At 41.8% G+C, this 27,569-nt stretch overlaps 1 protein-coding gene across 10 annotated transcripts in view; it reads left to right on the top strand.

Moving 5' to 3' along the window:
• The window catches only part of ARID1B (AT-rich interaction domain 1B), a 336,972-nt gene that overhangs the window by 231,981 nt on the left and 77,422 nt on the right, over window positions 1–27,569 (top strand). For 8 of the 10 annotated variants that reach the window (XM_075748351.1, XM_075748346.1, XM_075748350.1 and 5 more), the window contains exons 5-6: window positions 3,090–3,333; window positions 19,475–19,564. In XM_075748351.1, the coding sequence (XP_075604466.1) occupies window positions 3,090–3,333; window positions 19,475–19,564 (334 nt within the window). The remainder of the gene's footprint in view (window positions 1–3,089; window positions 3,334–19,474; window positions 19,565–27,569) is intronic. The other 2 variants (XM_075748343.1, XM_075748349.1) reach the window with 1 other exon arrangement.

Here is a 27,569-nt window from a genome sequence, read left to right as displayed (position 1 = left end):
GAGACTTCTGCTCTTTCTGTCCAGGTGCTTCACATAAAGTCTTTCTTCGCCTTCTCTTTAATTTCCCAATTAGCTTTTATGGATAACAGAAGTGTTTCTAAAGCCTTTGTATGCTGGAAGTTTCCCAGTTGCTCGCCTACTCAGGCTTTCTACCTTAGAAGACTAGGTAAGGCCACGAAGTGTACGTTAACAAAAAATACAAAGTAATGATGTGCAAACCACCCTGCACGGAACTGCTGGTATTTCTCATTTTAGCCCGCTGTAAGGCAGGGTAAAGGTTGCGTGGCAGAGCCCAGGCATCTGAGCAACAGCCGTTCGTGCCATCCTGAGAGCAGCGTCGTTACCGGCTTTCTTGATGGGTCCAACGAATGAATGCTACCGTAGCATCCTTGGTGGATGAGTTGATTGCAAAGTTCTCCAGCCCGGGGAGGAAACCCCAGGGCTTACGTGGGGAGTGCAAGGCACCACAGGTTTGCTGAGCCCGCCGGCCCTGGCGGAGGGTGGCATGGCGTCGCTCTTTAAATAGGCTGGCATCATGCAAGCTTTCCTCTTCCTTTCTTTTCCGTTTTTGTGAATGAATTGCATCAGGTTGGTGAGGAAATCCCTGGAAGGCAGGCACTTGAGGAAACGCCTGGGACTCTCAATCACTCCACCCCCGTGGGACACTGGAGAAGTCAGATGCAACCTGATGGGAAAAGTGAACTTCGTTCCCGTCCCCGAGTTCTTCCCCACGTGCATGCTTGGCAAGCTGGGGAGATGCTGTGGGGAGCGGGATCAGGTTTTGCCTTGGTTTCTGAACAACAGATATATTTCATCATGGATAGGGCTAACTGCTTCATGGCTTTTCGTTATTTTGGTGTGTTTGTTTTTCAAGTACTTCATGGCTTGCCGAAGCAAAGGAAAGCTTTAATCCAAATGCCCTTTTAACATTTTTGTTATTCTAAATGGAAAACCCTGTGTTTTCTATATCTTCTATCAGTTGGGTGCCTATCTGGTTTTTTATGCAGAATTTGTATTCCTTTAGAATAGGCTCTATTCTGCTACATTTGGTTTTCAGGGGTTTATTATATGCTTTTCAGCAGCATTTGTTTTATCAGCACTTCCTGCAGCATTTGTTACACATCACGACAGCAGCGATTTGATTCCATTTAGAAGAATACCATATTATGTATGGAAAAGCAGTAATTGCTTACCTGTTTGCCAAATACATTCTACTGTGAAAAATCTCTAGCATCGCTCTATACAGTATCAAAAGGTGTTATTTCTTGTTTACATTTTCTACAGTTAATAGTTTCGACAAAGAAACAATGAAAATCGTTTATTGCCCATTTCACAATTAAATTTCCATTTGTAGGGATTTGGAAGTCTACTCTTGAGTGAATGCAGAGTCCACACATAGATTGAAGTTTCAAACTAATTTTTGCTTTTCATATGCTGAATGAAATACACGTACAATTTTGTGCTTGTCAGAAAAAGCAAAATTGACCTGTGGTGAGAGTTCTGCCTGAAGTATTTGTGGAAATGCACTGGAAATAAGGTCTGCGAGGTGTCTTGCAGAGAGGTCGGGTGGGTTGTATTTACTACCTTTGTGCACAAGGAGGAATAACACGTAGCGTTCTTCATGGCTTCTGATGAATGTGATTGGTTTTCAAACTGTTAATCCTACTCTTTCTGTGCCTTGGAAGACTGGCTGTGTCTGTCTGTTAGGGGAGACTGGCTGCGAGCCCCCCTCGTAGCTGAGGTAGTCAGCATCAGGCAGCACTCTTCCTCTAAATACTTTCATCCAAGTTCTGAAAAGAACTGCATTTTTTGTTATGACAATCAGGCAGCAGTAAGGCTTTGCTGCTTGGGCGCTCTGCTCAGGCAGAGCCCGGTTCTTTTTGTGCTGCTCGGGCGACAGGTCCCGTTGTCTACGGTGCAACCGCTTGCGTGAGCCAGACAGGTGACGTCAGTAACAGCCAAAGTAACGCGCTCTGTCGTCCCTGTTATTGGAAGCCCCAAAGGTGATTTAATGACCTGGTTTATATGTGAGTTAGCTCTCTGCCTCTTGTTTGTGCCTTAATTCACTAATAACAGTAACGTGCTCCTTTGTGCCTTGCCAATAGGTGCGGAAGCACGGCTGCCTTTGCGCGTTTCAGTTTGTGTGAGATTTTTCTGTGGTACTTAGGAATTAGCGTTTTTCCTGACTGTTAAGGGGCGCACACGTGCTCTGTCACAGTCTTTTCGGTTTTTCATATCTTACTTTACAATGATTTAAAATACCCCAAATTACTCCCACAGATCCAAAGACCAGTATAACGCCCATGTTACAATTTTAGGGAATATGCCCGGCAATTCATAGTTAGAATTCAGATGTGCTTTGACCTACGGAGGAAATTTCTCATTGAAAATGCAGCAGTTACGAACTAAAAGGGAGCAATTGTGTTGCAGTGTATTCAAATGAAACTGAAGAGAAAGTGTGAATTCTACACTGGTCAAACTGATATTTGATGGAAATAGAGAAGCAGCCAGCCGCCTTGCTCCTGGCTGGCCGGCAGGTCCTCTGCTGCTGCTGAGGGCGATGCCTCTTGTGTCTCTTTGGCAAGGTGAAGGAGCTGCATGTGTGTTACAAGGGCTGCGTATTTCACACCCGTCTTCTCTCGTTTTGGTGATGATGGTTTAGAGAGTGAAGTGTGTAAGCTGTGATTGTAATGGTAGCAAACCCCAAAATGAAATACTGTGTGAAAGTGAAACTGATGTATCATTTTCATTAGTTTTAGTATGCTCAGGCAGAATTTGTGGGATTAATTTTGAAAGCTTAATCCAGATGGAAAAGGTTAAATTCAATGTTGAGTGAATTTGGTTCCAATTCATTTGTTGCCCTTGCTTGTTCTTTTTCTCGAAAGAATTAGAGATTAAGCGGAGAATTGTACATACCATCCTTGCTTTCCGCCATCATTTAACTACACGAACCAACGTTAAAGACAACCTCCTGGTTATCTGCTGCAATAAGTAAACAAACGGACCTCGTCGCCATGCCAGCTCTCGAGTCCTGTGGTCTGAGTATTAGTTCGTACGACTACTTACGTGTTTTTTTCATTTTTCCTCAGGATTTATCTGGATCCATTGACGACTTGCCTACTGGAACTGAAGCAACCCTGAGCTCAGCCGTTAGCGCGTCAGGCTCTACGAGCAGCCAAGGGGAGCAGAGCAACCCTGCACAGTCTCCGTTCTCCCCTCATGCTTCTCCACATCTCTCTGGCATCCCTGGGGGCCCGTCACCTTCCCCTGTAGGCTCTCCCGTTGGAAGCAACCAGTCAAGATCTGGTCCCATTTCTCCAGCGAGTATTCCAGGTAAGTTTGTGCCGACAAACAAAATTAAACCGATAGACGGATTTATTAGATAAATAAATACTCCTGTATTCCAAATTCTTTTTATTTTATGAGAATCCTGCATTTTCTGTAAAAAAATGCATACTTAGAGGAAAATTCCACCTAAATTTCAGCTGCCAAGCCTTTGGATCGCTCAAAATTCAGAACTTGACTCCGCACGCGTGTTTGATAAAGGTCTTTATTATCGATCAATGGAACTGCTTGATTTTAATTTTTATATTTGGTTTGTGTGTCTTCTATCTGTCACATACTACTCTGTACTACTTGCAGGGTCCCTTTTTTGTTCTGACTGTGTATTTTTGTTGGATTTGGCACTTGGACTTATATGGTGGCTTCAGACCCGTAGGATGAGTCAAAGATTTTCCAACCTTGTATTGTGATAATGTAATTTTGGACATGAGTACAGAATATTGTATGAGATATTTCTTAACATTTACAAAGGTCAACGAGTTAGTAGGAATCCAGCCCCACCAGTAATAATTGAAATGCCGATGGCATGCTTGCCACTTGCTCTCTTGTGCCACACAGAGTATGACACATGGTCATTCCTGTACATTCATAAGTTTGTGGAAATCTGTTAAGATACCCGGAAGGAAAAAAGGCAGGCATTAATTCCAGTTCTTACCTTGCCCCCACCCATCTGGCATGTTACTTGCAGGGGGGTCGGGCAGCAATGTGTATTTGGTATGTCAGATGAGTTTATTCTCTTTCTGACGCTGAAGTTTTTTGATTATTTTCTGACATTTTGAATACTAGGGTAATTCCTAAGAGTAGGAGAGCGCTGACATTACCCCAGTGATAACATCAGTTGCTGTGACAAAACCACAAAAAATCAGCATGGAGCTCAGTTAAAAGAAACAAAACCAGTGATGCCTATTCATTAGATATGCTGTGAACCAAACGCAGGTTAGAATTCAGTGAGCGTGTTTCAGTATTTAATACAAAGGTATCTGTGTAAAATGTACTTGCCTGTTTGTATACAGAGGTTAAACTAGATAGGCAAAGGGGAGTAAGCTCAGTGCACGCAGGAAGGTTGCATACTAAATGTGGCCTGAGCTGTCAAGCCCTGATGCTGCATGCGTGCCCTGCAGTTATTTCTTCCCTCTCCGGCCGCTCTGACCAGCAGCACGTGCTCAGGTGGGGCAGGAATAGCAGGGACAGTGGCAGGACTGGAGTATTTGCATTATGTGCAGTATGGTAGCTTTGTACTTGCAGCATATTTCCCAGTACGTGGCAGAGAAGCCCGTCCCTGTTGTTGGGTGAAGCCAGTTAGTCCACCTTGCTGGAAGGTAACATTTTCCCACAGTCAGACTCAGGCAAGTAAATGGATTGGCATTTTAGCAGCCTGATTATTGAATAGGGAAAGAACATTGTGACGTTGAAAATATCTTTATTGTAGCCCTGGTAGATAAGGATGGCAACAGGACAGTGTGTAGGGAAAGTAATAACTTTTATGAAACCAATTGATCTCAGTGGGGTAAAAATAGAAGAGGTGTGTGCCCAAAGGTCAGGGTCAGAATCGCTTCATCACTTCAGCTGAGCCCAAAAGCTCATTTTTGTGACTGGCGTAGTGAAAAGTATTACCTCTTCATACAGACCGTGCCACCATTTTGCGTGGTGGTTTTCTGGTCTGCTGCGGTAACACAAGAACAACTCTTCCTCAGGAAGGATTTTTATGAATGGCGCTAAATCAAAATCGCTGGCCACTGGTTCCCTGGTGTGGGCAAGCTCCCGGTCTTTGCAGCTCTTTTTGCTAAAGGTGAACTCCCAGGCGTGAGCTGACGCAGCGTGCTCCAGAGGGGAGCCGGGCAGCTGCAGTAGCGTTGCTGCTGCTGCGTTTCTCAAGCTACAAAATGACACAAGCAAGGCTGCTATTGAAAACCCTGCGACTAGTGGGACACCACCAGGTGCTGGGGCTTTCAGGCCACATGAATTAGACTGTGCCTTCACCTAAGTGTATTCCCACCATTGTGCTTTGCTGTGAGGACTTTGGTAGCTTTTTTGATCAGCCATATTCACGAGACCTGATGAAAAAGTAACACAGAGCTCGTTTGCATTTCTGCGGCTGTTTGCAGCGTTCAGGTTGTGGCCGTTTTTAAGCGTAGATTGTGTAGTACAGCATCTTGCTTTTAATAATTTTGTTTGCTGCTATTTTCCTCTCTGTTCTCACCCTACCCTTGTTTGTTCTGACCTCATTCCTCTCCTATTACCTCCTGCAATGTTGTGCCACAGCTTCTCCATGTGACATAGATTGGCTCTTTCAATCATTCTCTCTCCAGCAAGTCATTGTAAAATGAGCAGCTGTTGTGTTGCTGATAGCTATGGCTAGGGAAAGCCAAAATGTTGCAGGGGGTTCTTGGTGGGAAGGCCGTTAAAATAAAGGTGTTGCTTTCCCAGGGTTTACTGGAAGAGAAGCATCCTTTTCCCGATGCCTCCTTCCTTGCGACAAAATTGACGACTAATTTAACATCAAAAGGGCAGACAAACAAACAGCCCCCTATTAAACCTCCCAAATGGCTGATTCTCTCCCACTGCCGGTTTAAGCTGTCTCCCCACCCCACCGCAAGCCCGCCGCCCCGCATTGCTTTCTGCCGCACGCCGCGAATTTGACGGGAGCGGACTGGCACAGGCAGCACTGACATTGGCACATCCCTAGCTCAGTGGGCATTTCCTTCCTGTGCTCTCTGAAATACTGGACGGATATTTCGTGTGGTAAGTGGCACACACATATACAGCCTTTGTTTCCATTCGCATTGCTGGAATAGAGCAGGGAGATTAACCCCTAAGAGCAGAAAAAGCAACTTTGGCGGGTTTTGTTCGGAAAAAGAGGTTTCTCTCAAAATGGTAACACTTCTCGTTCAGACGCACATTCATTACAGGACTGAAATCCTACTCTTTTATGATTTTTAGGGATTCAAAGTGGCATTCTGATTTCCTGTTAAGTACATCATTATTCTGCTTTGCCAGAAATCCTGATCTCTTCTTTTTGTAGCCATCTTCATAATTAGGGTACGTGTTCTTCCAAAGAATGAGATGTGATGCCCTGCACTGCTTTTGGGTCTTGAACTGTGCCTGATTGAACCCTAAACCATTAGTGGAAGCTGACGCAGCACATCATCAAAATGCACTGCTGTTGCCAGAAGATTTAGTGGCTGTTAATTTCACTTTTCTGCCGTTTTTTTTTTTTTTCCCCCTCCTGCTCTAACCATTACAGTTTACTAACAAAGCAAAAATGTAAATAAGCTCCCCTTTTTCCCTCCCCCCCCCCTCCCCAATTTTGATCTCACTGGCCAAAGGCTTTTGTCAGCTCTTTCTCCCTTGCGGTGTAAGCAGCAAAAATTTTTAATATTAAGAGTTCTGTGGAAGATTGCTGATAGGCCAAGAATCCTTTAACCTATGATGGACAAGCAGATTTTGTACAAGTTAATAGATTATATTCTTTTTAAACCTCTGCAGCAATTTTCATCTGTATAGAAGAGAAGGGTACACTATACTAATAACAAATAGCAAATGACATCTTTAGAAATATGTAAAAGTATTTTTTCACATAGATCAGTATTTTGACTTGCACTTTTAAGATGTTACATTTACTTTCTGAACAAGCTTATTTTCACTCTGTTAAGCATCATTGTCGGTTTTATTAGAATTGTGTTGATGTTTTCTTTCACCAAGGAGCTTGGATACAGCTGGAGTTATAATTTCCAGGAAGAAATCCATGTGTGGATACTCTCACGTAGGAATGTTATTGCCAGTTATCTTAACTTATGCTGACTGGTGGTCAGCACCCTCCTCTGATTAAAAGTCCCACATTTTTAATTCTGGAAATTATATGAGGCAATGGATTTGTTCCATTCAGTGACCAACTCTACTCTCTGCAAACCTGGAGGTCTTCCCCCTCTGTATTGATCAGCTAGCTGGCTGATCCAGGACCCATCAGAATTACAGAATTACAGCTAGCGCTCCACGTAAAAAGAAGCAAGAGGGGAATGGTATGCCCGGAGAGAGCTGTAACAGGAAATCTTGCCTTGGTGTGCATTTTAGTAGTCAATGTATGGATAGACTAGACTGACGAAAATGCTGAGAGAAGAAAAAACTGAGCAATAGTATATCATAGTCGGAAAGGACATTTTAATGCAAAAATCTGAATAGGAGCAATGGTTTCTTTAATGCCTTATGAAAGGTGAAGCCTAAGAGTTGAACTGTTTCCAGAAGTGGCTGCAGTAAGACAAGCTGATCGGACAGATCTTGTTTTAAACAAGAATTTGGAAAAACCTTTTGCTTGGGATTGAGCTATTCCACATGCTTGCTCCATTGACCATCACTATTGGTGTGTTATACCGCATGGAGTCTTTTCAAACATTATTTGAGGGAGAGAAGACTACCATATGAAAATGAATTTGTAACATTGTATTTTTTGTTGAAGTTTTACAGATACCCTAAAATAATTGTGAAACAGGAACAGGGATTATATCCTGGTAAAATGAATATGGTCCCCCTGTCTAGAAAGATTATTTTAACACATCTATCAATATTTCCCCCTTGGCTTCTCCGGAGGCAAAAATCTTGCAACAGCTTGTTGCAAGGAAGATGCATGCTGTTCGTTGGCATCCGGACCAGAAAAAAAAACAAAACACGAAATGCCATTGACGTAGCTATGCTCTTAATCACTGCTAGTGCACAAAACATCTATTCAGCAGTTTTGCAAATCTAGAATGCTTACAAATGAAATGTTTCACATATCAGTAGTTTAAAACCCTTTCTTTTGAAGGGTTTGAACAACAGTTAGAGTTTTTCTGTCTTTTGACAAGAGGAAAAATAAGCAAATTGTAAGGCATATAGCTGGAGGCATTGCTTCTAGCATATGGAGCATCTAACCTGTGATACCTATTAGAATTCAGCCCAGGTCACAACTGATGAATAATCTGTTGTCTCAGGGCTTCATGAAATAACTAAATAGTCTCAATCTAGTTTCTTGAGGAGAGCCCGTGCTACAAAAGGCACTATCAAAACTGCTGTTGTGCTCGCAGTCTAGCCAGAGGGATCAGGGAGGTGTCCTTCTCTGCAGAGGTGGTCTTCCTGGAACAGTTGCAGGAGATGAAACAAGACAGACACGCTGTTTGAGTTCCTCCTGTTAGGTTTTCCTGATGACGGAGGGTTTCATATTCCACTGCCATCAACCTGCTGGTTTTCGTCGGCTCTAAGTTAAGCATCAGATAGAAAAACAATAAATCACTAAAACCACCGTGTCTTGGGTGGTTATTTTTTAGGGGTAGTTTTGGGCGTTTAGTTTTAAGTGTTTTCACTCACTTAAAATGTGGTTTATCAGTGTTTGTATTTCACGGTCATGCATTTCCGTTTTGGTGTTTAATTGCGGTGTAAGCCAGTGATGAACGTTTTTGTCCCATGGCCTGAACATCCTGCAGGGTCTGAGGAGCGTGGCCCTGAGGGACGCCCGGCACCCTACAAACGCTTCCTGTAAACCTCACCCAGACGGCCAGATCAGTAGCGCCCGCATCCCCACAGCCATCATCTGCCCCGTACCTGATTTGTCTCCTTCGTTGGTTCCTGCCAGGCCTGTTTTCACCATCCCGGCAATTGCCACGTGGCCAGCGCGCCGTGGCAGCACGCCTATGGCAGGCCACTTCTTGAGCTCCGTGAGTCACTGGTAACCCCGTGCTGGTACAGATCCACCTAGAGTATGACGGCCGTTGAAATCCAATTAAAATTTTTTGCATAATTATGCATGTGCTCTGGTTCACATAACAAAATCCAAATATACTTAACCACAGCTGCCAACATTTGACAGGTATGTTTGTTGTTAGTTTTAGATGTATACTTTAAGGCTATCCTTGGACAATTATTGTTTACACTGAATCATTAACCTCTACATTTCTTTCTAACTTTTTTGCTCAACCCACTTACGTTTTTGTCAAGAAATTTAGTACAGTGTGTATTTGGTTTTGAACGTTTTGGGGTTTTTATTCTGTCATTATTTGGCTACACAAACATAGATTATCTTTCCTTTTTTGTGTTGCCAAATAGGGCATTAATTTGCGTATTATCATAAATTAAAAGGTTGTCTTTCACTCCCTCATCCTTTGCAATACTAAGCAGTGATTGATGAGCGAATGGGAAGTGTCTCTCACGTTTCCATCGGTATGTTTTTGTTGTTGTTGACAGATGGTTGTTATACCTAGATAAAATAGACCATAAATGTCGTAAGTGGTTTGGTTTCTGTGATGGGATAAGCTGTTGCAGTTTTCAGTTTTGCCATGGACCGTGTATCACTGCCATTAGAGATATTTAAAGCAGCCTTCATGCTTCATAGTTAGTGTCAGACTTGACTAGACAGATACGTGGTGCGTCCCTCCTTAGAAGGAACCTGAACAATTGCAAAGATGATTTGAATTAATTCTGGGCCAGCTAGAAAATAGCCATTTAGCCTCAAAAAAAGAACATTTCCACTACCTCCAGATAACCATTTTTTTTTAAATTAATGAAGAGCACGACATTCTCCCTCCTCTTTAGCGACAGAATTCGTGCAGATTGAGCTGTGGTTTGAAAGATTCGAACGGCCCTTTGACAGTAGGTAGATATGGAAGTTAAATTGCAAAGTGGGCTTTTAGAAAGCAAACGCAGAAGAACAACTCACTCCGACAGCGAGCTTTTCTGTTTGTTCTCCATCTCCAGATAGCAGTGGACTCAAATTATTTTGATGTGTTGATTGATTACAGCCGTTAAGTTTCTTAGTAATCAGTTTCATCATTTATTCTCAATTCATGCTTGCACCTTTGATTTCTCTTCCGCAACAGGGTGATGTGGGTTGTCGTTGACTAATGAAGAACAGAATTGGTTTCGGCGTGAGACAAACGGAATGCCGACACCAATCCCAAAATGCATTAATCTTTAATAATCCACATCTGCATGTTTATAAATGATATAACCAGGGGTTGCTAACGTTGATACTCCCCCTTCCAAACAGAAGCTGACATGCAAGTTGGCGTTTGCAAACTGCATGAGAAGCACGTGGCCAAGCATGGTGTGTGTGACCTTGCAGAGGGAGCTTGCCGGATGAAAGTTCTTAGTTGATTAAAAATACATGAAGAATTGCTCCGCTTCGGCACCGATCTTTGGAGCTTATCATTGTCGGGTGAGATGAAATACGGCATGATAGGTCTTGTCCTCAGGAAGATCAGACCCACCAAATGGTTTTTGGAAGTGGGTTTGCCTCAAGGTGCTTTTATCCTTTATGCATTCAACTTGGCCTTTTCTCCCCTGTCCCCGAGAACCGTTGAGATCGGGCCTGTGTAATATGCAATATAACGCAGTAAGAAAAGCTAGATTATCTAAGAGTTTGTTCCTTTTCAGGATGGTATTAATGAGCACACATACATTTTGCAACTCAAACACCCATTAATCACAGGCAATGGACTGCTATGAGAAGTAGCAGGCAGGACTAGCAAAATAGTTGTATGCCACGTATCAGCGCTGCTCCCATTTCCACCTGCTTGCCTGAACTTGAAAGAGTCAGGAGTGGGAGGGAGGAGTGAAACCCCATCACTGCTGGTCTTTCGAGTTAATGCTGCCTGATGGTGAATATTTATTCTGAGCAATTCTTATGTGTATCTGGATCCAGGGAAAAGAAATATGGATAAGACACAGCAATTTCAGTTCATATTCACCCTTTCTTTGGTATCTTGCATGTTTTCACACTGCAAATATTGTAAATGAAAGTTGATACATGGTTTTGTCAGAATTTGGCAATGTTAAAATTAGGAGTTAAGGTTTTTATTAGGTGGCAAATACTAGAATTATATGTCTTCTGCATTTGTTGTGCTTCTCAGGCTCTGAAAAATAGTAGAGACAATAAGGAGCAGCTTAGAGAAAAACTCTTCTTGTAGTTATAAATGCAATCTAGAGAATGAGCATTGATAATGAAAAATTCTTCCTTTTGGAACTTGGATTAACTCCCTAAATGGAATTCTGAAGTTTTAAGTTTCAGGTGTGTGGCAGGGTAGGTTTCATTTCTGGAAGGGAGAAATGAGCCAAATACAAGGAAGAAATGCTACCCTATCCTTTGTTAAGAGCTTTCAGATATTTAGCACTTGCGTCAGTTACAGTTTTATATTCTGGTTAATTGACATTTTATAAAGAAATTGAGATTGTTTTTTCTCTAGCTGAAGCATATGCTTTTTGCATTAACAAACATGTAATGTCGTGTCCCAAGTAATTACGAATGACTGAATCCATGCAACACTTTGCAATCTTGTACTTCAGTCTAAATGCAAGCAAAACTATCATTTTTATGAAAGGCTTAAAAGGACGGAGGAAAAAAATACAGTGTGATTATAGGGTTTAGATCGTTCCCTGAAGAACACAGACACTTTTTTCCAACGGTTTGCACGAATTTAAGAAAATGTAATTTACGAAATCTAAAAGCAATTCAGAGGCCCCGTAGAGGTGTGAGAGAAAGCGCTGGGCAAGCTGCAGCCGCAGCCTCTCCCAGCCCCTCTCATCCCAATTCACGCCATCGCTTTGGAGGGCCGCGGTGACACAGAGTGCAAAACACACGGAGGGGCGGTTAAATGAGACTTTAGAGGGGGAAAAAAAAATAATAAAAAAAAAAAGAAGTCAGTGGCTGAGCTTTGAAGAGGTCTGTCTAGTGCGGAGCAGCGAGCGAGTGGGGAAGAAAGGAGCAAGCGCCTCATCTAATCTTTCTCCTGGGGACCCAGGTGGACAAATTGGCAACCCTGTTCACAGCCCTCCCCCCCCGCTCTCCTTTGTAGCATAAGAACTGCTAATCGGATCCATGCTGCTGCAACTGTGGTTAGTTATTAACAGAATAAAAGCAGATTTCTTCAAAAGAACGGGTTGGGGAAAACGGCTATACAAAATTGCAAGGTTGTTAGAATCTTAAATGCACAGCAGTCGGTTTTTCCCTATTCTGAATTAGGCGATGAATACGGCCTTTCATCTGTCACTGTGCCCGTTTCTTCAGAAGGCAGCCAAACATTAAGCTTCTCAAAAAAAAAAAAAAAAAATTGTTTGAAAGAGGAAAAAATATTGGGGAGCAGGAAGAACAGGAGAACGAGAAGGAGAAATCAGGTTTTGTTTTTATTAATTTGGCCTGGTGAGAGAAATACAAGCTTGCCTCCTGTATTCAGTTCCTGCCTGCCAGCCGCTGTGAGCCACCATTTCTGAATGCGGGGATTAGAAAAGATTTAACTGGTTGCTATCCTGGGCTGCGCCATTCCGGATCAGCCTCCAGCAGAAATACCCTGGGCTGGGAACTGTCCCCAGCTTAATGGCAATCACGCATTAAATGAACGCGGAGCTAGGCGGAGGTAAAAGCAGGAAGAATTTGATCCCCCCAAAGGAAACTTCTCATACCTCTAAAGTGAAATTACAGGTCTAGGGTGGGTGTTATTGAGGACAGAGAAGCAGCGATCCCTAGATTTAGACCGACTTGTGCCTTCACTTACATAAATAAATAAGTGGTGCATCCTTACTTTTGAGGAGCTCCAGTGCCTTCCTGGTTTGCAGCAGGATTTTGAAATTTGTTGGAGAGGAATAGTCCTCAGGCAGACAGGTGCTTGCTGTGGCCTACTGGAAATCCATTCATTATTTGGGTGAGTTGCAGCCTTTTGAAGATTTCCACTGACAGCTTGCTTTGGGCTTGTTGCCAAAATCTCAGGAAAAAATGCTGTGGTGTGCCGTGCTTCACTTTGGTCCAAACGCAGGGGTGACTTCTGGATGGGGTGTTGATGAAACAGATCCTCTTGCGGTGGCTGCTGCTCTCCCTTCCCTTCCCTTCCCAAGCAAAGTGAGCTTTGGCCTTGGGGGGCAATATATTTGCTTTCCTGCTCCTTGCCACTCAGCCCGATGTCAATTTAGGCAGGACAAACAATTATTTCACTTTATACTCCTGAGTATTTGTTAAAAGTCTTCATACCTTACTCAGAGGTTACACAACCTGGGAATAAAACTTGGATGTCTAATTTGGCAGACCTCAGTTTCAGCTACTTAATTCTCTTTTTTTTTTAAAAAAAGTCCGTAATACAATGAATTATTCTGTAGCGAGGGTGACATTTGGATGGTGTTCCATAATACCTTGGGACTACACACTGAATAATGAGGATGAAACAAAATATTGAATAGCTACCTCATCCTGTCAGTGTCAACTTTGCTTTGAATTAAATGTATCATGTCAAACAAGTAGCTCCTGGTCACAAATTTAAGATGTTTATGCTATTGCTATTGCCATTGCATGTGTGTAGAGAAAAGTCAGAGCTAGGGTTCTGCAGGACACCTTAGCTCAGTGTTGCATTTTTTAATGCAGGTTTGGGAGCAATTTAGCACTTAGGTTACAGTGACGTCTCTAGAAGTTGTTCACAACCCAGTCCCTGATATGGTAAATGTAACACAAATATGAAAAAGAAGATGGAGCGTAACTTTTAAGGATTAATAGTCTGAGAATTAGATACTTTCATGAGAAGAGAAGTGGGTTTTTACCTTTTGTTGATTTTACATAGGTTGTGAGTGATACTCATGTGTGTCAGGGAATCTCGTGTCTTCGGAGCATGATGCATTTGTTTTAAGAGGTAATATGGAAAATCAGGGCCAGGGCCAGGGCCAGGCCCAGCAACAATCCTGATAACTTTTTGTAATGTGGAGCATCCATAAGTCTGGCTTAAGTTGATAATCTTCATGTTTACAGACGCTTTGCATTGCCGCAGCGGAACAAATCAGCTTCTTGCAATCTCACCTTCAGCAAGCCACGCAGCCAGCCACCAAAAGCATCCCAAGGCGGGACGGCTTCAGGCTTGGTCCTGAGCTCCCAGGTCGGAGAGGTGGAAATCGTCTCAGTGAGCAGGCAGCAGTGGACTACCAGCGCTGCTGTCACTGGCAAGGGGTTATTAGCTGCAGCACTAAGTAGAGCCAGGAGGCTTGGTTTGAGCACGCTTGACTCCATGTTTCCCCCCCAGAGTGGCTCGCCTTTTAAAGCATCTGTGCTCAGGTTACTGTCTGGATATGAGGGAGGTTTTAATATTTTGCGCATCTTAATTTGGGGGGATATGCTTTTTACTTGACTAAGTCATTGAAAACATACTGTTGATACAACAGGAAGCTTAGTTACAATGCATAAATTAAGGAAGAAAATAATCTTTCTTCTAAGAGGTCATAGGCTTTGTAAGATGAAAGAGATAACACAAACCACATGACCAGTTTCCCTTCATGCTACCCATAGAAAAATTTCTTTCCTTTGAGGTCATTTGCACCTCACTTCCAATTTCCTGAAAAGCTCATTTAAAACAATCCCTTATAGAAGCCTATTTATGATCTTTCATTTCTAATGGAGTGGTCCAAGACCCAGAAGGTCCCTTGCAGTCTGTGAGCCCTTACTGCCACATCGACTGTGTGATATAATCCCATTATTTTATCAGATTTCATCTTAATCACTACGTTTCCTGGACCTCATTATTCCTAGAAGGAAGTTGTTTCAAATTCCAGTAATAGTTTGATTATCATCCTAAACATCATGCTCTTTTTCCTCCCTGATAGTTAGCTGCAAGGACACTTTTAACCAGAAGTCACAAAATCACAGCTTTAGTTTTTGCCATGTTAAATAGTACTGGCTCTTTCAGCCTCCTGTCACATCATGCTGGTAGCCGTTCTTGGTTCCCGTTCCAGATAGCATTAGGCTTTCCGGTTTTGTCTGTGACACATCAGCAATGGCGTTATGTTTCCTTACCTCTACTGGAAACAATTCTCCTAATTCATCCTAATAATACATTTGTTTGATTCAGGGTGACAGTAAATGGTTCGTTACAACCGTTTGTAGGTTACAACTACTTATAGGTCAACAAATATGGTCCAATTTTCCTTCCTTTTCTTCTCTCATTTCTAACTGGTAACCCTACAGCTCTTCACTTGGAGAAGGCCTGTTTCTGGTCCGTAAGCATAAAATTTAGCATCTTTGGTACTCCAGCCCAAAAGGTGATCTGGTTTCTCAGTTAGTATTTTGATAATCTTCTGTACTGACAGAGATTCCCTACTTTGTAATCAGCCAATGTCATTAATCCAGTCCTAGCTTTTAATTCTCAAATTAGACTGAGAATTGTCCCAAAGACAACTCACAAGATTTTTAACTTCCACCTTTCCTCCAGCCTAATTATTCCCCTTTCCATACAGGCTGTGATCAGTCCCCCTCCCGTTTCCCAGTTCCTCATGCATCTTAAAATTCCTGTGCTGATATCCCTCCTTCCCTCCTTAACTAGTAATTTCCCAGGGGGAACCTGTTATCACTGAAGTGCTTTCTTGATTCAATTGTTCAGGCACAATTGAGTGAGGTATTGTCCAACCTGGTACAGGGTACCACTGCTGAGCATCCTCCAGTGTCATTACAGTGATGGGAGCAGAGAGCCCTCAGCATGTTTCAAAACGTTACTGATTTGGGCTGTAATTCATCGTAAGGACCCCTCCTCAGCAGGATATCAAAAGTCTGCTCTTTCTTGCTATGTTGTCTCTAAGGAATTTGCTTTTTACACTTTAACCGCAGATTTCATGGCTGTAGTTGTAACGCAATCGCCATTTAGTACTTTTCTCAATCCATCTTTTCCCAAGGTGTGGTGCAGAGTCTCCTGATTCTATTACAAGCATAGATTTTCAAAGTCTCATGCAAAATGTTTAAAAGCACGTGCTATTAAGCATTTTTAAATTCTGTCACCTCTTCAACTGACTTTACTTTTGTTTGAAAAAATAGCAGACGTGATATTGGGTAGGCTGCTGATTTTAGTAGTTTTAACAACTAATTTTACAAGATAGCTATATAAATGGGAATACCATTTTGCTCCTCTGTTAAATCTGGGTGAAAGAACTAGTGTGGCAGCATCTACTCTAACACGCATTATTGTATTTGCTGTGATTTTGCATAACAAAAATATAGTGAAACATCCCTAGTATTCACTTTGCGTAAGTTTTGGCAGGTGGAGTATCTCACCAATGTGGCAACAATACTTACGATACAAAACATGGGAAAAGGTCATCCCTGTTTAAACTTCTATCTGTGTATCATCGGCTCAAAGGAGGCAATAGTCTGTCAGTGAAAAAAATTGTTGGGCTTTTTTCCTCTCTTAAATAGCTGTAAAATTTATGTTTAAAAAGAAAAGTGGTTGTTTTTCTTTTGTAGAAGTTTTCCTTCCCTAATAAAATACAAAAGTCTGTTCAGGTATTATTTAAAGCGTCTTCCAAGAATCCCAACTACAATACTGGTTGAAAGAGAGAAGGATTAATATCATTTAAAGGAAAGAAATGGAAAATCTTTAAGGTCATTTCTTTTCATGACAAAGAAACTTAAAAAGCATGGCAGACAGGATCTTCAAAGGTTTTTAAAGTCCTGTCATCAGCTCCCAATCAATAGGAGTTAGATACCCAAATTAAGAGTTCAGTTCAAGTCTTCAAAGGTATTTGGGTGCTTAACCTCCTTTTACCTTTCAGATCACTTCTAAGGATAAAATGGCAGTTTGACTGAAAACATTTTGGTGCGATACTTTCATGTCCAGCACCTGGATAATTTGTAGCATCCACTGATAATTACCATAATGGCCACTTCTCTTGCAAGTTCCTTACTTGTTAGAATGTGTGTGGAGTTGGTCTCATTTACAAAATTGTTTTCCTTTGTGAAACAAAAATTTTGCTTTAAAGTTTTTTTAATACAGAAAAAAATCAGAAGTAAACTTACTAAAGTGAACTAATAAAATAGCATTAAGGTTTACAGAGGCTGATAATTTCAATGAATTTGCAACACTCCTGAGTCTACATTCCCTAAGGATGCAGATGAAGATGATTCTGTGTAGTATGTTTTACAGGCACTGTTCTAGGCTTTGACTTCCCCAGTCCATGCTTGCACATCTGCCTGTGCTGGGTAAGGCTCCTGCCAGATAGCTGAAGTTATTATCAATATAAAAAATTAAAGACCATGTATATATGTATTCAAAATACGTTGCCTACCGTAGATCTTCCATGCGCTATTAATGTCTCTCAGAGTTTGCCAAGCCTCCACCTAACAGGGCATCCCGCTGGGAGCTGTGTGGTGCAGTCAGGGCTACCCCTGCCTTTATTATTATTATTTTGTAAGCATTTGTAAAAATCGTAGATGGTTTGGATCTGCTTGAAGTATTGTGTCTGATAACAGTGCCTGGGGCATACAGAGGGGAAGTGGCAGTGCCCGGTGTTAACACGGAATCGCTGTTTGTTTACAGTCTTGAGTCACTGAATCCTTCCTGTCAAGCAGAAAGCATTCGTTATAATGCAGGCACTTACCGTCTCCACAGCCCGCTCTGGAGTGACATCAAAACATAAGCCGGAATATTATTGTCATATGCCTTAGAGTTCGTGAATGGGCCGTGGATCCCAAAGCCTCAGGCGCTGAGTGGCACGTTTGGTCTTTTGGAGGAGCAATTCTGCCTCTAGTCCAGTATTTGCGTCTCTGAGACAGTTGTCACAGCTGCTCCCGTAATGTTGACTGTCATGTTTTTTAGTGCAAATGCACCTCATCTGAATAGCTAGGCAGTGCTTACACTCCGCGTTTTATGGATTTTCTTTTTGTTCTTTATCAATCTGGCCTTTCTTTAGAGTCAGTGCGGAGAGCCAGTTGCTTTGAGGCTGGGAGGTGGATGGGGCAGAGCAGACGCCTTTGCTTTCCTGCGTTTTACATCCAACTTGGGGCCCTCCATCCCTCTAAAGAAAGAGCAGGCCCTGCTGCCCCCCGCCAGCCCCGCTCCCAGCGCCAGGACCGGCTGCCGGATTCTCGCTCCCGCCACTGCGGAGGGGCGGCTGCTGAGCGGGAGGAAATGAGTCTCAGCAGGCACAAATCTATTGCCTGTGTTTTTATTCTTTCCATTTCTTTCAAATGGAAAACAATCTGAGCAGTTTCTGACGATGAGGAAGACGATATCTTGTCTGCTGCTATTTATACCGCACTCATCACTACAGTGTCTAAATGCTTAAAATATGTATTTGCTGCTTAACCTGAGGTGGTCTTCAAGCCGCTTGGGCTGTCAAGAGCAGGCGTGTGTCAGAGCAGCAGCAGAGAGGAGTCCCAGGGGACATCCAAGCCTTGTTCTTACTACTGCTTGGGCTGAGGCAGGTTGGCTCTTGGGCACGAAGCCGTTGGGGTGTTGTAGCAGTGCAGGGGTGGTAGCATAGACCCCCCCCATGCTTGACACGGTCTTGAATGGTGACCCGGAGGAGTGACTTGCATCAGTGCAATAAGCTATTATTTCAGTGTTACTGTCCAGTAATACTGAAAGGGAACGTTTTGTGTCCTGAGCCTCCCAGACAGCACTGTGAGTGCTGTTCTTCTTCGGGTGGGTAGGCAGCAGTGGACAAATTGTGTTGGGTGTGTTCTGAATGAGGCCATAAAAATGGGTCTGTCTGTACTGGATGGGTATTTTAATAAGCAAATATCTTCCCTTTACTTTTATTTGAGTAATGAAATACCCCTTTTCTGTCTGGTCTCTTTCAAACATGCTTCACTTTCACCACATAGTATTCTTTATTCCTGTATTCTACATGGACATTCAAATAATATTAAAACCACTGATTCATTGAAATACTTTTTAAACTGTTGTTAGTCATTTTTGTATTGACTGAATTTTTCATTGGTAATATTGTTGGCAGCAGTCCATGTCTGCCTGGCTGGAGGCCAGTTTAAGCTCGGCAGGATGAGCCCTATTGTTCAGCAGACTTGGATTTTGTTAAACTCTCTAACAGAAATATGTGTCAGGAGATTTGCAGCTATAAATTGGATCATGTCGGTGAGGTTGGGAACTCGCTCAATACGAAATTGAACATTTTGCCATGCCTGTTGCTAAATATGTTTATGCATGTTTCCTCCGTGGGCTTCAGAAAGAAAAAAAAAAAAGGAGAAAAAGAAGGAGAAAAAAAAAGAAAAAAGCTAGACCTGTTGAGCTCTGTCTTCACCTTATACAGTTGGTACTTTCTTTGACATTGAAAGGTTGAAAAATGCAGCAAGGCTTGGTTTTGTGCATTGCAATGTTAAAAGCAAGTCTATTTTCCCTTTTTTCTCTGTGTGTTACAGGCAGTCAGATGCCACCGCAGCCTCCTGGCAGCCAGTCAGAATCCAGCTCCCACCCTGCCTTGAGCCAGTCACCAATGCCACAGGACCGAGGTTTGTTAGGTGGTGGGGCATTTTTAGTGGTGCCAAATGCAGCCTTCATTTTAAGTTGCACATTAGCAATGTGAGATTTCCTGGTATTTCTTTTCTTTTCCCAGGGAAAATAATGACAGTCCTCATTGTAAAAGGGGTTTCCTTCTCTGGGGGAAGAGCAATTGAATAGCAGGTTTTACCAAAATATAAGTGGAAACAAGGCTTTCTCAAAATACAGTGAATGCCCAGAGTATAATGGCAGTTTGCTGTAAATACTTGATTCATATCCTAGAGAATTCAACTTTTCGTTGTCTATCTTGGAATTAAGATGTATAGAAATAGTGCTAGCTTTGAGCACTGCAGTTTTGCTACTGTTCTTAAAATTCTCATCTCTGATGTCTTTGCATGGACATGATAGCTAGTCCTCCTGCCAGTTCTAGAAATAAAAATATCTTTAAATATGAAGGGAAATGAACTATTTAGATCAAATGGTTCAAAGATTTGGAAATCTTGCAAGGGAAAACCTTGCAGGCAACAGCACTGTTCTAAAAGGGTACTTCCTAGCAAGTGCTAACAAAATAAACAGCTTTTTTTTTTTCGTAATGTTACCATTTATAAACTTTAAGCCCTTTTCCTTGCACCTCCTTCCTCCCTAGCTCGTGAAAGATAGTTGTCACAGCTTTGTTGTGTGGCCACACGATCAACTGCTGTAAACTGGGCATCCTGTCCATGCAGTGGTTAACATGTGCCAGCGACAAGCTTGCAAAACAGACACATGATAACTGTGATAAACACGGAGTTATTTATGAAATGCCCCTCCTAAAATGTCTTGCTACCAGAAATATTCCAAGTAGCACCATATGGGGATACCATAAATACTGGAAGTTTTCTCACAGTGAAACAAGTTCAACTCACAGAATGACAAATTTCTGGGATAGCATCCAGGAGGAACTAAGAGGACTCAGAAAGAAGAGGAGAGAGTCTTAATTTTTGCTATTTTTCGGTGTTGGATATCCCCTCCTCCAGGAATGCTGATTAATGAGAACATGGAACACACAATTCCACACTCAACTCGTTTGTTTTGTTTCCTTTTTACGTTGCTCTTTATACACAGCTGTTAGTGTGGGGACTTATTTTCCCCTTAAAAATTTTTTAGAATAGTGTACATGTTTGGTGAAAAAAGAATGACCTCGGTATCCAGTACAAACATATGAAGTTTTGTGGGACAGAATGTCACAAGGCAGTGGGAATGGATCAGATTGAGGCTTTGAAGACCCGAGCACCTCGGGAAGATGTGCGCGTTTCCTGGCACGACTGGGTCTTTGCACAAAGTATTAGACTGCCCAGCAATAATTATTTCTGCAGTGTGTGTTCCTCACCTGGCTTTGGGGGGCGAGTAAGGCAGATCTTACAGAGCTGGAAGGATCGAACCTCTCCGTTGCTGCTGTAGAACAAAACTGAGGGTCGCTGTATGGTCAGGGGAGGCAGAGGAGTATTCAAAAGTAAAACGGAGAAGACAGCTGCCATAACTGGAAAGTCAAACAAGTAAATAACAGTGAGAGAAATAAAATTTACAGATTGATTTAGTCTGGTTCTTCCTCTGGGTGGGGGGTGAGAATTGTGGGTGTGTTCTTAGAGAAAATGCATTTGGGAATGTTGCGATTTTTGCACTCTTCGTATGCAAAATCTGGTGTAATGTGCATGATCCTTGTGACCCAGCTTGTACAAGAAGTTCATTTGTTTCATGCAGCAGATATGAAATTTCTAACTAGCTAGGTCATATTGATTTTGCAGAACATGTTCCCCAAAGCTTCTCTAAAGTCTGCGCTATACATGCATAAACATGCGTGCATTCCCTTTTGCGCCCTGTCATTGATTAGAGGCTCCTTTGAAATGGAAAACTTCACCTTTTAAAAAGGCTGCTACATTAGTTGATTCCTTTGCTTGCTTGAACTGGTTTCCACTGAACTTGAAGAAAGGAAGGAGGGGGAGCGATGGGGACTCAAAGAGACGGTGCTTGTCATTTACTGATAAAAACCTGAGCAGAAAATCGTTGCTGCTAAGGACACCTGATCCATAGGCATCTGTTACAGTAATTTAAACTCTTGGCTTACTGATACACTTTCTCCCAAAAAAAGAAAATGAAAACAAAAAACCCAGAGACCCTCCGTTTTAGCACTTTGTATGACATTTCTTTCCCTGTTTAGAGAGAGAATTGAATGAACAAAAGACTACTAATCGTTTCTTGAGCAGAATCCTCTGCTCTCAATACTTGAAAAAAAAATGTTATTTACCATATTGTGAAGCTTGATTGACAGGTGGAGTCTGAGCTGTAGCACTTCTGGATGTTCAACCATTAAGTTTACACTTATTTATTTTATTATGAAAGTGTTTGATTATATGTTACCCTACTTTCCATGGTTACTCAGCACCCAGCTGGGATTTTTATGTTTGCCTGCCTAAGGCTATACATCCCATGTCACACAGTGCAGCATGAAGCAATGAGCATATTTTTACATGTACGTTCTGTGTGTGGAAGGAGGGGAGTGGTAACGTAGGTACATTATCTACAGTAATAGGAATTTCTTGGGGGATTGGATTTTCTGCGCTCTCAGCTTGCTTCTTATATAGCTTATTTCATACTTTTTGTAATAAGCATAAAAATGCTTATTTTTTTTAAAATCATTTGAAATTTTTTTGATGCCCTGCTCAAGCTGTAGGACATTTGGACCTGGCTCGGTGTGAAGGGAGCGTGCTGTTCTATGCAGTCCACTTCTGTTCTTGTCCCAGAATGAGTAACCGGCCACTGTTGTTTGATGCCCAGTCAGTGAAACTTTTTCAGTTCTACCCACACGTTGTGTACCTAGGCAATAAGAAATTGCATGTACTTTTATGTACATAACCTATGTCTCAGCTCACGTGTCTTGGAAAGTACTGGGACTTGGAACTAAGTCCCATAGACCTTAAGGGACTGTCAGAGCTGGCGAGCTCTGGAGACAGAGGGAGCAGGCTGTGCAGGGCTGGGGTCAGAAGTCTCTTGGAGAATCAGGAGTAGCCATGCCCGCTCACCTACTCTTTTCAGCATTTAACTGCTGGAGAACCCCAGCAATTACCATTACTTGGGGATACCACGTGAAAATGTAGTCTAACTAACTGAGCTAGTCATTGAAACTTGCTATGCTTTTGGCGGGGGGAAAGGGGAGGCATGTTTTGCTCTTAGTTTCTGATACAGCTGCTCGAGATTTTTCTTCACCATGATCAAAACTAGGGTTTGGATTTTTCGTGTTTATTGAAGTCAAAGCTTTTTATAAACTTTAGTTACATCAGCCCCCAGAGGTAGGGCAGCGGTGATGCCACAGCTGTCACAAACATTTGGCAAATAAATGAGGTACACAGTCGCTTGAGTTCCCCTGTATTCAGCTGTACCTACTTACCTCATCTGTTTGGATTTCGGAAGCCGCACTTTAAGGATGTGCTTAGTAGCCAAAGCTGCTCAGTGGGTTAGAATTTATTTGTGTGGATGAAGTAGAAACCCAGCATATCCAAATTGACCCCCTAAATCAGTTTCCTGAAGCTGCAGCGTGAAAAAGAAGCCTCCCATCCTGGCCACTAGCTTGTACTCCCACTCTTACTTTTCTAAGCTAACGGAGGTGTCCAGCTGTGTACATGAATACTCACCTATGCAAATACCAGTAGGCGAATATGTGTCGCAGTAAGGTTGAAATAGGCGCTTTTGCCCCTGCAGAAATGAATGGTTCCTTACCTAATTTTGAAAAAGCTTAGAAAACTTACCTACTTTAAAGTAATATTTTTCGTGCTTATCCAGTTGGATATGTATGTGTCAGGTTTCAGACTTACATTAAAATAGTGAATTGGGAGCTCCTGAAAACCATTGAATTTAATGGAAACAGTTAATGACTTCACGTTATTACTCTAGCAAGCACTCTCATAATGGGGATACTTAAAGAAGCCTTATTTATTAGTGCAAATGTATATGGGTCAGAATTAATTTTTAAAAAATCTTTAATTGTTTTCCCCTTATAATTTTCACAGCGGTACGTAGTTAAATATTCATGATAATGCTGATGATATGCTAAAGGTCTGAAATAGATCTGGAGTCTCAAAATCAACACAGGTTATTTAACCCTTTTCATCTAATGCACCATTGGGGACTTGCTCAGTGAAATCCCAGAGCACTGGAATAATTAGAAGATAGTAATGAGGATTTAATTAGTCCTTGAGATATGCTGAAATAGGACCACTGAGAACTTTTCTGTTTGGACATGGATTGCAAGCAGAATTGATGCCGTTGCAGCTGCTGTGATGTGCTGGAAAATGTATTCCATTGCTGGAGGCAGTTTCGTGGCACCATTCTGCGCCTGTCAGATCTATGTGGAAAGTGCCCGGAGTAAGCACCTCCAAAATTGTTGAATAGTAGCCTTCCTCTTCTCCGTCACCTCCTCCCAGTACCTTTTCCTTTTTTTTATGTCATTCTTTCTGTTCTAGCTTTACTTCTCTCTGTTGTTGACATGATCCAGCTTTTGAGGATTGTTGTACAGTTGTATGCTCTATTAAAAACGTATCACAGACAGGGAATAAGAAACTGCAGGCTTATAGGAGTACAGGTGTTAGTTATACTAAGCAAAATTTGGATCTTTTTGACACAACTGCTTGTGAGTTTTATCCTCAGATCTAGTCCTTATTTAGTATTAGATCTTCACAGAAGTGATATTTATCAGTAGCTGCAATGTAGTAAATTTAAATAGCTTTTTTGGCAGCCAAGATGTTATCCAGCAAGAGGTAGTAACAGATGGGGTGTGATCAGGCATTTTGATGTTCTCTTTGTGCTTCCCTATAAAAACTGAGTAGCAACTGAATTCCTGTAACTACAATTTCCTAATTTGCCCATTAGATTTCATATAGGTATTTTTCTTCCATTTAACTGTTTTCTAGGCATGCTTATTTGTACGCAGTCATCACATAAATTCCACTGTCATGCATTTTCCTCTAACAAAATATAAATGTTTTTGCTTCTGTGGAAGACACAGAATACCAATCTGGTGTTTTGCACCTACAGTTCCTGATCAGATTTATGGTTTAATACTGACATTTGATGATAGACATTATTTTCCCTGAAATCTATTTTCTTCTTAAAAAAGAAACCAGAAGGAAGAAAATAGATCAAAGAATTCTTATTGCAACAAAAAAGACACTGTAGTTTGCTTTTAGATCTTAAAAAGACTTTTTCCCTGAGAATACGTTTTTTGCTCTCATTTGGGGATTTGGGATCTATTCAGAGCACCGAGGAGCTAGAGAATAAAATGATTCTTGTCATTAACATTCTTCTGCTTGCCATGTTAACGATGACACCACTTAAGGTTAAATCAGACTTGGTAATAAGTTTACTTGATGTAGACTGAAGTGTTTCAGGCTCTTAAAGAAAGATGCTTGAGACATGCACTGAGTGCAAAGCCACAGGTATGTTTGAGTGTCTCTTCTGCACATAGCGTTCTCCAAGTGGGTCAGCGCGGAGGAGCTGAGCTCCAGCTGGTGCGCAGGAACACCGTGCCAGGCTGGGAGGAAGCCTTCATGCCTAGAAAACTGGGGTTAGGGGGGGATTGTGCTCTCAACAGCCAGAAAAGTGAGTCATGTAAGGAGGAAAAGCAGGTTTTAGATGAAATTGTCACACGTCTTTACAGGAGGTTTTTCATTGCAAGGCTGGCTCTGTGAAACACCTCTCTCGTCTCGAGTCACATGATGGAATAGGAACATACAGAGCTGATCTGTACGTGAAGGCAGAACCCTGCAGTACAGCCATGCACTAAACTTCTTTGGTGACTCAGAAAGTTGCATTAGTTTCTCAATTTCGTGAGCTCAAAATTTATCAACAGTCTTTAAAAAGGATCAGGCCATCGTTGTTTTTTAATGCTGTATTTTTAATTTGGTTGTAAAAGTGGAAGTGCACTGAAATGTAGCGTTGGTCTGATGAGCAGATTTTTCAAAGGTATCCACACTATTTTTCTTTGCTATTTTAATTGCAATAGCAGCCAAGACCCTCATTTTTGTACCTGTTTGCATTGTACTACATCATGTAGCAATACACAACAAAAAAGCTTGCAATATGTCTACTGTGATTAGTAATTGAGATCTTTGGGATAGAAGGTTACTGGTTTTCACTCTGAAACTATTCACTGTGGGAGTGAATAGTTTTGTGTCCATTTGTCTCTCAAGGAAAAGCAGGAAGACCTGCTTTTCTTGCCCAAAAGTATTAGAAATGGTTACTCTGCCAAACCAGGTTAATTCTTAAAGAAATCAGTTGCCATTTCAGGATGCTGGTTTCTGACTGTACTTGGATTTCAAACGTAGACTAGCCAGTCTCAGCATTAGGTGGATCTGATTAGTTGTGGCCCACACTAAAATATGCAGCAGTATTGGCCATCTGCAAGAAGAACCGAAGGAGGAAAGGGTATGATTTACATGTGATAAACCACACTGGGAGAGAGCAAAACTGCAGAAGTAGGATTTGAAGTAGATAATAATATCTGTACAATCAAAACCCAGAGTCAGGTCTCCCAAGTAATTTTTGTACAGTAGCAGCTGGTCATTGCTTTCTTCTTGCTGATGTTAAATCTTGTTATACTTGGGGATGAATCTTTATTTCATTTTTTAAACTAAATTGGGGATTCTCTTTTTGAGATTAGGGAGCAGAATTGAATTATTCTGAGAGAGTTTATATAGTTGCCAGCAGAGAGACTTCTCAATAGAAAAGTTTCCACTGACTTCATTAGGCAGCCGTCAGATTCCCTGCCTCTGGGCTCAGGGAGAGAGATAAGCTACAAGACATCAGTGATGAAGAACTTGACAAAGTGACAGTCAATGTTCCTGTCACCAGGCTCCATGTAACGTTACTGGGTACGATCCCTGTCCCTGGGACAGCTTCCTACCATGGGCTATAAACGGGGAACTGCCTGTGGTCCGCCTGTTCTACAGCACCATCGTTTCCAGGACGCTCTGCTCCCTCAGTACCTGAGTTAACCTTTTTATGAAGGTACTCTAAAAATAAAGAACTGCTGATCTAAGACCGTTTATGTCTTTTTAAGTTAATATATAGGGCAGTGAGCTGAAATGTATATAATGTATATATTAATAGCTGACAGTGGGCAGTTCTTTCCATCCCAAAAGGCTGCAGAATAAACACTCATCTGGGAACAGCTACAAATCAAGGAAGGGAAGAATCAGTCAAATTGTAACTCATGGTAAAATAAGACCAAGATGAAGGCATTTTGGGACTGAGGACAACACGCTGATTTTGTATTTTTGAAAAAATAGTATGATTTATTTTACGTGTGTGCAGAACACATCATGTGTATTTTAGTCTTGTCCACAAAATCCATATATATCTCATGGTATTCAATATATTTACTTCATGAAAAAGAAGATGTGAGTTGATCCATGGAAGCTTTGAACAGGAGTCTCCAGGGAAGGTAAATTTTTCAAACCTGAAATTTAGACCATTAAGCCTGCAGGCCTTGCACATTACACGTTGAAAAATGTCGTTCCTTCTTTGCTCTCCTCTGTGATTTTCATGAACATGCATGTTATTAGGGAAACTTAGACAAATGTTAATTGTACAAAGCAGACGGACTCCTCAGGTTTTTCGTGTTACTGCTCAGATTAATTCTAGCAGCCCAAGCTTCCTACTGAAATTGAGGATTTGCTTTGGGGGCAATTGGGAGGGCGGGTTGGGATGCTTTTGTACTGCAATTCACTGGAACATGGATTTTCTGAGCACCATAGTAAATGCATCTTGCATAAGGTATGTTACAGTAACAAATTATGTGCAAGATCGTGGATGAACAATGTGCGTTTGTTCTGTCTGTGCATCAACATCTCCAGAAATGTCTTTCCTTCTCTGCCCTCAGTATAGCACTTAAAATTTACATCAGAGAGCATTATGCAAGGTTTGCATTAGGAAAGGTTGGATATTTCTTCCCCAGCTACCATCTGGGTAATCTGTCTGATCCTT

The sequence above is a fragment of the Balearica regulorum genome, chromosome 3, assembly GCF_011004875.1.
Source record: "Balearica regulorum gibbericeps isolate bBalReg1 chromosome 3, bBalReg1.pri, whole genome shotgun sequence".
In the NCBI taxonomy this organism is placed as follows: Eukaryota; Metazoa; Chordata; class Aves; order Gruiformes; family Gruidae; genus Balearica; species Balearica regulorum.
This window is presented reverse-complemented; position numbering and strand designations above follow the sequence as displayed.